The sequence below is a fragment of the Corticium candelabrum genome, unplaced genomic scaffold, assembly GCF_963422355.1.
Source record: "Corticium candelabrum unplaced genomic scaffold, ooCorCand1.1 SCAFFOLD_84, whole genome shotgun sequence".
Classification (NCBI taxonomy): domain Eukaryota; kingdom Metazoa; phylum Porifera; class Homoscleromorpha; order Homosclerophorida; family Plakinidae; genus Corticium; species Corticium candelabrum.
The window spans coordinates 3,009-15,000 of record NW_026912744.1 but is presented as its reverse complement, the minus strand read 5'-3'; the positions used below and the strand labels follow the sequence as shown (position 1 = coordinate 15,000).

The following is an 11,992-nucleotide window of genomic DNA, read 5'->3' as shown; positions in this document are numbered from 1 at the left end:
CCAACTGCTCGGACTACTCTAACTACATCCTCTAGCAAGGTGCCTTCTACCACACCATTGCCTACAGACCAAGCCACAATGGTATCAGCTTCACACCACAACACACCATCGATAAAATCAAACAACAATCATACCAAACTGATGGTAGCAATAGCTGCCATAATTGTTGGGTTAACACTGGGAATTATAGGGATACTTGTCTGCATATGTATAAGAAGGTACACACAACAAGCTAAACATCATCATCATCAACAACAACAACAACAACAACAACAACAACAAATGCTGAGACCTGCAGATATATCTCACTCATTCAGTAGTTCAAGTAGTCAATCGGAAATGGTTGAAAGCACTACCCAACAGGCTACTGAAGTTGTCTCAGAAAGGACACCAGTTCAAGAAACCCAAGAGACTATTACGGCTACACAAGACTCGACCAACTGGTCAGACAAAGACACCCCGGTCATTAACCCTTGTACAACAATGCAGCCACTGAGGGATGACTTGGAATGCGTCGAGCTTGCAGGCAGCAATTTCCAAGTAGGACAAGATCGTCTTAGCAACGAAACGGCATGCTAGCTCGTGACACGATCACAGAATATGACAAAAGATACTGACGTAGAAATTTACTGATTGCAGCAGTGATCTATAGCTGTATGACAACAGATCGGTTCTTGAATTGGCAATGCTGTCGTAATACAGTCATACACAATTTTGTTAGAAATGAAGATTATTCAATTGAGAGTACGACTTTGTGCGTACATTAGAGAAGCCACAGTCTTGTATATACATCCGGGTATTACTCCCTATTACAACATCCAGGTACGTACAAACCAAATTGCTCCCATGCCTATGGCATGACAAATTTAATTTTCAATATAAGTCATGCAGTCACACCTAATTCACCGAAACTAAATGTCATGTAGTACAGCATGTCCACCTACACTGACATTCACCATATGAACCAAGCAGAGTAAGCCATTATTTTAAAACCAAACAGTGGTTTATGTCTTTCAATAACAAACCGAGTGGGCAAGCACCCCAATATTTTCAGCACGCATGACCTTCTAAACAATTGCCAAGTGACTTATAACCTTACCAGCTGGAGTCCCCATTTCAGAGTCCAGCAAAGCCACTGAACTAACAGACTGTATGTGTATTAGTAATAATATAGATACAAGTATACTGTACTCACTGTACTCAAACAGTTGATATATATACGAGAACGGATACAGCTTGAGGTCGACTTCTATCTCGATGACAAGTCCTGCTCAGATTGTTGGATACCACTCTTTCTTGACCACCACCTGTTTGCCATGGCACACCTTCAGAAGACTGGCAAAATCTGATCTTGAAACTGCAATAGTGAAATCACATGATGTCAGTCTGTTGAGACTACACACAAAGTCCCACATTAAGTCCACATTCCTAGGCGTCATAACGTCACTGCAAAGCAAGAAACACAATAATCAAGACATCATGTGTCAACTCATTAAGATTTCCCTGACTGATGGTCTAAATCGATTGTTGTCTGAGTAACTGTTGCTTTAGTTAACGACGGGAGAGACATAATTACAACGTTAAGTCAGACTTTCCCTAACAATCTCTTAACTTAATAAAGAAAGTAATAGTTACCATGTAATGATGGAGCAGGTAAGAGCTAAATTCTCCCACCGCGTTAATCCTTAGTCCCACAGTCAGCAGATTCTCCACTCGTGGGACTCTTGCAATAATGTTTCATTGAAAATACTTCATCGCTACTCAAATATAAGGCCAAACTAGTCGAAAAAATCATTTACTTTACGGAATTCTCAGTTGCCATGTGCTTCTCAGTGCTCTCTACCATGTATACCATACTCTTCTGCAGTCTCTCCACCCTAGCAGTCCTAACAGGTAGGTATACAATGCACACTCTCTGTAGTAAACGAGTTTTGTGTATATGAATTTCACCCTAAGGAATCGAGGCAGCAGGAAGAGGCGAAGTCAAACTAGACAAGTTCTTTATTACTATTAACCACACTGCCCACAATAACACAAGCATAACGGTCTTTTGTCTCGGTGCTGTCAAGACGCAGTGGCTTTTTCGAAATCGGACTATGCCTATAAAGACCGTGGACGAGTGCAAGCAAGTTTCCGAAAAGGCGGCACGCGAAGACTATTTTTGTCCGGACAGATTTCACATTGCCAAACCGGAGGCGAGGCATGCCGGAGTGTACGAGTGCAGAGACGAAGGAAACCCCGCCAATTTTGATAGAGCATACATACAAAGTAAGAAAAACAGCCACAACCGTTTTTACGGCATAGACATGGCAAAATTTTACGGCACGTTTACCAACACTGAAACCCACTCTTTGTTCTAGACAGAGCAAGTGTTAGTCACGCCTTTACTTTTTTACTTAGTTAAACACGCAGTGCGTGCATGCTTACTATCATACATCGGGCGCATGCGTATGCGCACGCTCACACGTACCTACCTAACTCTCCATCCCATACACTGTAGCGTACCTTGAGCAAGTCCAGTCCGACCACGTAACAGCGAGCAAAGGGGACAACGTAACATTGTCGTGTTCCAACGAACTAATCATTCTACAGCCACAAACATATCAGTGGCAGAAATACGATCACCGTGGCGACCTAGCGAGCACCACAGTCAACCACACAATCACAAATGCCACTGCCGAAGATGGAGGCGTCTATCTGTGCACTATCCTCTTGAATCATTCGATGTCAGTAAAGAAGACCATAACTCTGATAGTACAAAGTATAATCGCACTACCGAGTTTCACCACGAAATTTTTGTCTATTAATATCAATTATTTGTAGCCATGGTTGAATGCAAAGTGGCTCCATCTCCTCTCCGTGTCAAACCCTGGCACCCGTTTCGATTTAACATCACCGTCAGCGGATCTCCGAGACCATCCCTTCCGAGGATCGACAATCCGTTGTCCGCAAGATGGCGACAGATTGGCAGAGATACGGGACCTTACGCGGAGAGATTCCAGTTCGAAGTGGAGAGTGCAAACGCCGACGAGTCAAACCGTTACTCACTCGGCACGGCCGTGCAAAGAATGCAAGACAGGGAATGGACGCACCAGTGCGTGTTGACGTTGTCCGTGAACGGTAGGGGCATCCCGAACTATTTGTCTCACGTTGTTTGTTCTTTCCTGTGCTAATACAGCGTGTTTGCAACATCTAGACGCGGAGCAAGACGACGGCCACAACTGCATAAAGATTTACTTCGCTGACAAAAGTTCCAACTCTAAGAAAGTGATATCTAGATCTAATCGTTGCTATCGTGTAAAACCTCGCATGTGTATACTACTTCCATATGCGCGTGCGCATGCACACTTACAGCTAGCCACTACACGCATACCAAACTGTGTATGTCAATCTCCCTGCGCCCATCAATGCATTTCTCTTTTTCATCTAGGCAATCGCAACGTACCGAAAAGATCTACTAAACATGACTCAAGCCTGCAACCGTTCCGTTGAGATTTCAGCGGTACTCTACGTGGGCTCCAAGTCTAACTCCTCGGGAGCCGTCGTCCTGGCTCGACTACATCCGACCCGATGTTGCCCCGCCAGCCGCATTCTCTCTCTCGCTCAGAAATGGATACAAAGCAACCGTATACCAGACGTTCGATTGGAGACGTTTCACGACGTCGACGGTGTGTGCAGACCGACGTATGGAGCAAAAAACCGCGTCTGTACCGCCTACGGATACTGTCGTCTCAATAACGATGCGACAGAGCCTTACAAAGCGTTGAAAAAGTGCCGAAACAATCGAAGTCAAACGAAGGAAAGTAAATCGGGTGAGTGCGATGCTGCTCCTTCGGGCGATCCGACGGTAGATCTCTTCAAGCATTGTCCAAAACTCGATTAGTGAAGCGATTACTATAGGCAATTTAACATTTTTAGTGGTAACAAAGTAAGATATATTATAGACTATAATTTATTTGTAAAAAATTGCATTTTTGTATTAGAGTATTGTGACTGCATGGAATATGATATTGCTCACTCGTGTCAATTATTAGCATTTGTAACTGTCGTCCACCCGTCTCTGCCTATAATCACATGCAGATTCACTCCCAGTCTACTACACAAAAATGACTGTAATCAATGAATTAGGCGAGAATACTTATGTATAGCTATACACACTGCATGTATACAGTTATGCACACACGCTAATACACGCACGCACACACACACACACACACACACACACACACACACACACACACACACACACATGTAATTCTATGACTGTATAGCGGCCCAATGTATACAAATATGTTTACAATATTAATTAATTAATTAACGAGGTTGTACGTATAGATTCAAAAGAGAGTTACTTTGTACAGAAACTGAGACGCAACAACCCTACGTGTATAAAAACGTACTGACTAGACAAAACGTTTTCAAAAATTTGAATAACAAGATATCAGTGCATGCCATGATGCTGTGTATCTACACACGTGGTCTCACGTGATAAAAATCAATTAGCACACAGTTTGCCACAAATCGTCACACGAACCGTTCAAATCAGTACCAGAACAACAAATAATTAACTACCCAGATAACTACTAGTAGCTACAGATGTGCGACGCAGGCTAAACAGAAGCACCTCTGGCACGCCCACACGAGAGATCGAAAATATGTTATTTTCACTTCGTACAAAGAAACGACGCATAAGAAAATAAGTAGTACAATCAAATCGTTCACTACACGGTCGCTATTCGTTAGCAAACGAGGAACCACACCCTTCCTGCCTTGTTCACGTGGCCATGCAGTACTTACAGACCGCGCACTTGCACTGACACATACATCGGTTCCACGTGTCTAGTTGAGTGCCCGTCAACTAAAAGACTACTACAAATTCATCTCGTCATCGACGTAAAACCTGCAGTTTACAAAAACGCAAATATTTGTATCTAAATTTGTGTGAGGCTGTACCTACTGGTACAAACTGAAACAAATATATTATTATAGAGATACATATTCTCTCCGCCCTATTCTCGCGCTTCAAGCTAAAAGCTCTTTTGCTAGGCCATGTCTACATACATTCATTAACTAACTAAGGGACTCATTTAAATTAATAAGCAGACAATCCTCCGCGTGATGCCATGCGCTATCAAAAGATTTCTGCTGTTCTGTCTGTCTCTCTAGAGACGAGGACGGCCGTACTGTTGTTCATCTGTATTGTACCGTTGCTTTCTGTCATCTTGACACACGCTCAAAGTCAAACGCAAGGTAAGAGATAGCGAGATGACGCAGTCGGCGTTGAGATCTTCTCTAAATATACATACTCAAGTTTAATTAATTAAAAATCCGTTTGTATTTATATATTTATATATTTTAGGAGCTTGTGAGATGGTGAAAAGCCGTGAAGCTTACTTATTTCGAGAGAACTGTAGCTATCACGTCCAGTTCCAATGTCCCACTAACGTTAGCCTGCCTGGAAGTTGCTACAAGATCACAGAGGAAGGAGGTAGAACGGTATTGCCAAGCCACAGATATAAGATGCGCAATTCTACGCCCCAAGGGAAGTTTACTGTGGAGATCTCACCTACGCGTGAAGACAACGGACCCATTTACTGTGCAGCAATAGGGTATAAGCCAATTCAACTCTTCTTTCAGCAAGAAGGTAAATATAAGCAGAATGAATAAAGTTCATTGATTCTTAACGTCATTCATTTCCCTCTTTTCACACACACACATAAGACTTAATTTTCTTTCTCAGTAGAAATTATCAAAATGTCTACCTAATTGACAGACCAACAGAAAAACCAACTGAGTGACCACCTGACAACCTGACCGATTGACAGACAGACACAAAGTTCAGTCACAATTTAACAAAGCTGCACAGACAAGCAGATAGACAGATAGTTTTGCTTGTGTACTGTTGTATTCTAGTAATGTAGTTTGTGTACGTGTATGTCGTACGTGTGGTGTGTGTGTGTGTGTGTGTGTGTGTGTGTGTGTGTGTGTGTGTGTGTGTCGTCTGTCTGTCTGTCTGTCTGTCCGTCCGTCTATCTGTGTCTGTCTGTCAGTGTGTGTGTGTGTGTGTGTGTGTGTGTGTGTGTGTGTGTGTGTGTGTGTGTGTGTGTGTGTGTGTGTGTGTGTCGTGTGTGTGTGTCGTGTGTGTGTGTGTGTGTGTGTGTGTCGTGTGTGTGTGTGTGTGTGTGTGTGCATGTGCGTGCGTATCCTCTGTCTGTCTGTCTGTCCATCTGTCTGTCTCTGTGTGTGTGTGTCGTCTGTGCGCGCGCGCGCGTGTGTGTTGCCCTGTAAGGCAACTGCACCTGAAAGTGTGACAGGAACATGAATATATACATTATATAGTATAGATGGTACGGCTAGTCCCTCCTGCAGCGCCCGATCCAGGAATTTTTGAAAAAGGGGTTCACCGTTAGCAGTTATTTATAGCATTACTAATTTTCTCTTTTCTAATGAAATTATATGAAATTATTAAACCACGCCTATTGAAAGAGGGGGTTTCAACCCCGCTAAATCCCCCTCTGGATCCGGCCCTGCTCCTGGGACTTGCAATAAATAAAAATTATATATGTATATATATATATATATATATATATATATATATATATATATAAGTATATAGTAAATGCGAGTCTTATGTCAATAACAAAATTAAGCAATTTCTGCATTTTGTGCAGACATTCCTAGCAGCACTATTGAGCTATTATCAGAAGACAACAGTGAGCTGAAGTTTAGTTGCACAATTCGTGAAACCAACTCATCTGCTCCGCTTAACAATTACATGATCACTCTCTTGAGGAACGAAACCGAAGTTGATGGAACATATGGATACCCAACCACTTACGTTGATGGCACAGTTAAACAAGAATTCCTAATCTCACGTCAGTCCCCATATGATACCTATATATATGGATGTCAAGTAAGCACAACAACCACACCAACATGCCCTCTTAGTCGCACAAGCTCAAACAGAGTCAAAGCCAACAATCCTCAACGTCCAAAGAGTCAGATTCCTCCCCAAAATGGTCAAAGTCCAACTCCAAGAGCAAAACCCCGGAGTCGTACTCCCCCTCAACTCAACTCTCATCCCAATCGTGTTCCCCCCAAAAGTAAAAGTAATGACACCGACTTACTCATAATAATAGGAGTACCAGCACTAATAACAGTAGTACTCGTATCAGTTGGCATGGTGATAGTAATTGTACGGAAGTGTAGACAGAGTCCAGATTGTTGTCAACCAAGGCAAAGACCACTACAGCAACCAACACAAGCGACAGAGCAAGAAACAAGAGTGCCAAAACAAGTAGCCAACCCACCCGTGCAAGAAACAGGACACACTGCCATCCAAGAAAGCAGCCGAGGCAAAACCAGTCTGGACACATGCACTCCATCTGTTACACACTATGACAGTGCACTATAAATGTATACCCGCTTTGTATTGTGACCATTTGTATGCATGCAGTTAGTAACAGCACATTATTCTAGCATCATAGTCTGCTGACAAATACCATATAGGTTACCTATATGCACTGTGTGCTATTGTCTCACGTTTTCTGCCACAAAACTGTCACACAGCATGACTCTCTCAGGTCAACAAGAAAAATGATGTACCTATGAAAACATCAATAGTCCAAATATGATGCAATTATTCAATATAAATCACTAGTATCGCTCTACTCTGCAATCATCAATTAACTAATTCAACATAATCTTAATTTAAACACGAAGTTGTTAAAACAGTTGCAATGGCCACCACTAATGTATAACCAGCCTTGCTTCTAACCCAACAAACCAATTAACTGAATTAATTTAATGCATGCAGTGACTACACTCACTTGATTATTACCCCAGTGCTCAAGTAAGCCCCCACCCCAACTTTGTCCAAGGTTCTAAGATTTCCACGCCTCTTAGTCCTTTAAATAGTGCTAATTGGTGCTTTCCACGTGACTGTTTGCTAGATTTGTGTCTGTAGAAATGCTGACATTCTTCAACTTGCGCATGCCTGTTGACCACGTGTTGAAGGTTGATGACTCAGTTATGTATAGAAGATTAGGTTTCTATATTTTAGGTAGTGACGATGGTAAAATAATATTAGTGTATAGCAGCTGGTGTACGTGTAAGTTAGTAAATTAATCACTTCCGCCAATTAACAACTTTAGGTGTCAATATTTTAGTAAGACCCCATCCCATACTTGACCTTTGACTCTGGCCAACCATTGTGGGTGGGGTAATAATCAACATTATTATATAGGCGTGGTCGAGCACGCAATATGAGCCAGTTACAGCGCTTGTACAGGTCACGTGAAGGTAGAATATAACCGATAATCCACCCACTGTCATAGCAACAGAATATACTCTGGGATAATTGACCAGGCCGAAGCTAGGTGCAATTATCGAGATGATAAACTATGAGGCCGAGGTGTCAATAATGCCATAAACACCACATACCCATGTAATATGTAATTTATTGTATGGGCGTGGATTGCATGAAGCTAAATGGCATTTAGTCCATTGTATTCGAGCCTGATGTTTACTCTAAAATATACTTGTAGATAATCCCGTGAGGCCTCGGGTCAATAAATGCCATACACACCAGCTACCCATGTAATAACTAATACATATTATTTTAATTAATTAACCCAATTTGCTAGTAATTATCAATACAACAAGCAAACAAGCACAAAGAATGTTGTTTAGATAATGACTCAGATGAGTTAATTAATTAAAGTAGGCATCACAAATTCCCTAGCACTGATGCCCATTGTAAGTGCCTGATAATGGACTATACAGATCTCTCAACCTCCTTACACAACACGATGACTCAAATGCACCACCCAAGACTTGAATGCTCAAGCTGTACATGTCCCCATGCAAATCTAAAGACATATTCCTTTGTTTGTAAGTTACAATACATACTATCAGTCAACCTAGCTAATATAACAAATCCATACAAAAGACCATTACATAATACATATGTATCAATTACACACACTGCATGCAATACTTTCAACTTGAAAACATGCACAACTCAGAACAGCTCCGATCGACAGCATCTAGTTTCAAAGTCTGTTGCAATGTGCTCGATCTCTACACGTAACTCCCTCCCTCTCTCTCCACACATACTCCCCTCTCTCTTAATTTCTCTCTTAATTTCTCTCTCTAATCACGAATATATTACAAAACATTCATTACCAAAACTAAAGTCACAGGAAATTAAAAGACAGTGACACCACATCATACCGAAACTATTGTCTACAGATACCATGTAATGACTTGCTGAGCCTATTCGCTAAAAACTGAAATCACTAAAAAATCAACATACTTTCTACACACAAGTCTGACAAAAATTTAAATAGATGGCCTGGATGACCACATTCTGCTGTAGCAAATAATAAAAAATATGGAGAAACTCTGAGTCTTAAAATCACAAGATAGCAAGTCTCCAGCTAAAATAAGACCCACATTTCCTAGAAGTGGCAACATATCTTTCAATAAATGAACGCTACAAGCTGTGACACTCTCATTCATTTCAAGTGATCGATAGTTACCATGTGGTCAAGATCTGCTCAACAGCACGTTCTTCTATGGAGCCTCTACGTCTCAACCCTTGCTGCAGGTAATGACACATAACCCTACATGCTGCTTTTTTCCACACAAAAATTGTTCATCAATTTCATTGAAGGTATAAAAGGAGAAGTCCACATTCGACCAGCAAGCATCTTCATCAATCTCTCAAATCCAACAAGCATCATTCTCAGATGCGATGGAGCATACAGCCCGCAGTGGTTTCATAACGGCCAACAAATGGCAATGAAATCTAGAAAGGAGTGCAGTGGACCGATGAAATATGATGAGTACATCTGTTCTGACCGTATCTATATTGCCAAAGCAGCTGCCAAACATGTTGGCGAATACGAATGCCGAGACACTTCGAATACTGACAATTTCGCCACAGCATACATACAATGTAAGACATCTCAACTACACATGTAGGTACATATTGCACCATATTGTCAGATGGTTGCCTCCTTCAATGTTAACAACATCAAGACAGTCAAGTTGCTGTATACATAGCAACATGAGCTACTTAGCTAAAGCCCCCCTACTGTTTGCAGCATATACACTAATAATGCTATACATCAATAAATAATTAATAACTATATTAATAATTAAAATCAATAAATAATTTAACATATTTTATTGAATTTATCAACTCAATGGCCCTTTCATACTAGCATTCAAGTCAATCGTCGACTCGGCATATCAAGAAGTAATCGAACAACAAGACGTCAACCTGACATGTTCCAACGACCTCTACATTCGTCAAGACTACATCGATGCTTATCGTTGGTACAAATACGGTCAAACCTGGGATATGTCATGTCAGTCTCTCAACTGCACAATTCAAAGTGCAACACTAGATGTCAGTGGTGTGTATTCATGCACTATACTCTTGAAAGACAGTGGACTACGAGTGTCAAAAAACATCAGCCTTTCAGTATATGGTAATTAATATTAACCATTTCCCTGTTTCGATTCTAGTGCCTGAAGCATTGTTCCTGTCAACAGCTCTCCCTCAATGTAAGGTAGAGCCATCTCGTCTTCAAATCGACGAAGGAACTTCGTTTCGTATCAATATTACAGTTCGAGGTTCACCCAGGCCACATCTTTCACTACATAACCCGTTTGGTGCATCTTGGCATCTCGTTGACCAAGAAAATGGACTCTACACGATGCGACGTCAGTTAGAAGTGGCTGGTGTGAAATTATTAAAAAAGGGGGATTACACAGTTGGCAGAGCATCGCAAACTATGAAGCAGACAACTAACAGCTATGATTGTTTGGTTGATCTTATCGTAAATAGTCAGTCAGATGCGTCAGGTTTTTTGAAATTTTATGCAACGTTGAATTTTAATTTACAGAAAACACAAAACTGAAAGAAGACAACTGCCTGAAAATATATATTAGTGATGAAAGCGTTTGCAACGGAGCAAAGGTACTTATAAGATGTGAAAATTAGTAAACAGACGGACAGACAGACAGATCGAAAGACAGAGAGACAAAGAGACACAGATACAGACAGACAGACAGACCCCGGATGTGGCTTGAACATGCCTGGTTTTTGAACGTGGTCTTCAGTTTCATCCGTATTTCTTTTAACCGATGTTTGGTTATGTCTGATCATAAGTCTGACTTTGAAAGTTGTCCGGTTGTTTCCTGTGCCTTCAAAGGCCAGATTCATTGAGTTCTTTGTCATATCAGACAATCTCAAGATGCTAACGACATCCCGGATTTGTTTGTCTCTCGTTTGAACCTTTTGAAATGTCACCATTGCTCAAAGTGGTTTGCAAAACTTGGGCAACATTTGTCACAATGCAAGAAACTTCCCTGCTCGACCGTTGGTTTTGAATCTGTTTCCAGCCAATGTCCTTCAAACTCGTCACCATCTTCAAAGAATGCTTACACCTTACCTACTTTTGAGACGCCTCTAACCTGTAGTGAGTTACCAGAAACTTCTAGGTCTTCTGCTTCTCCTTCACGTGAAACTGAAGCATGGGAGTACATCCGGTCTTTATCATCCGAAGAGATCCTCAAAATGATTCCAGAGAGAAAGGTGCAGAAGAACAAACCTGCTATGAAAGATAACTTCCTGGATTGCTGTTCAGTAGCCTTCAGAAAGATCAGAAATAACCCAACAGATGAAACAGGCTGGAAATTGCTGCTGCTCATACCGCGTATGGTATTACGACCGCTTACAAGGGGCGGAAAAGCAAAATTACCTGTCATGCAATCCATGTATAAGCAGTTTCGTAACTTCCAATGGGAGGACTTACTGTCTAGTGGTAGGGAAGACACAAAGAAAGAGAATGCTAAAGGTAATTCCAGAGATCACGTCAAGAGAGCTGCCCTAAGTCTGGTTCGATGTGGTAAACTTTCAAGAGCTGCTGGTGTTCTTACAAGCTCAGGATTAGCGCCAGCTACTCCAGACACAACTCAC

At 41.5% G+C, this 11,992-nt stretch overlaps 2 protein-coding genes across 2 annotated transcripts; both read left to right on the top strand.

The window, feature by feature from the left end:
* The first annotated feature begins 3,032 nt into the window (after nt 1-3,032).
* LOC134198042 (uncharacterized) lies at nt 3,033-4,030 on the top strand. Its single transcript, XM_062667382.1, has 3 exons — nt 3,033-3,120; nt 3,197-3,267; nt 3,431-4,030. The coding sequence occupies exons 1-3, from the start codon at nt 3,069-3,071 to the stop codon at nt 3,881-3,883; spliced, it is 576 nt and encodes a 191-aa protein (XP_062523366.1). The 5' UTR covers nt 3,033-3,068; the 3' UTR covers nt 3,884-4,030.
* A 1,060-nt stretch (nt 4,031-5,090) lies between these two features.
* On the top strand, nt 5,091-7,414 carry LOC134198043 (uncharacterized). The gene is made up of 3 exons (XM_062667383.1): nt 5,091-5,250; nt 5,360-5,644; nt 6,672-7,414. The coding sequence occupies exons 1-3, from the start codon at nt 5,124-5,126 to the stop codon at nt 7,412-7,414; spliced, it is 1,155 nt and encodes a 384-aa protein (XP_062523367.1). The 5' UTR covers nt 5,091-5,123.
* The last annotated feature ends 4,578 nt before the right edge of the window (nt 7,415-11,992 follow it).

Excerpts from the sequence above, each read along its gene's own strand:
- LOC134198042 (XM_062667382.1), top strand. The coding sequence starts at position 3,069 with ATGCAAGACAGGGAATGGACGCACCAGTGCGTGTTGACGTTGTCCGTG. Across the intron at positions 3,121-3,196 it reads GTTGACGTTGTCCGTGAACG|ACGCGGAGCAAGACGACGGC; the intron begins GTAGGGGCATCC and ends TGCAACATCTAG. Across the intron at positions 3,268-3,430 it reads AAAGTTCCAACTCTAAGAAA|GCAATCGCAACGTACCGAAA; the intron begins GTGATATCTAGA and ends TTTTTCATCTAG.
- LOC134198043 (XM_062667383.1), top strand. The coding sequence starts at position 5,124 with ATGCGCTATCAAAAGATTTCTGCTGTTCTGTCTGTCTCTCTAGAGACG. Across the intron at positions 5,251-5,359 it reads CGCTCAAAGTCAAACGCAAG|GAGCTTGTGAGATGGTGAAA; the intron begins GTAAGAGATAGC and ends TATATATTTTAG. Across the intron at positions 5,645-6,671 it reads ACTCTTCTTTCAGCAAGAAG|ACATTCCTAGCAGCACTATT; the intron begins GTAAATATAAGC and ends CATTTTGTGCAG.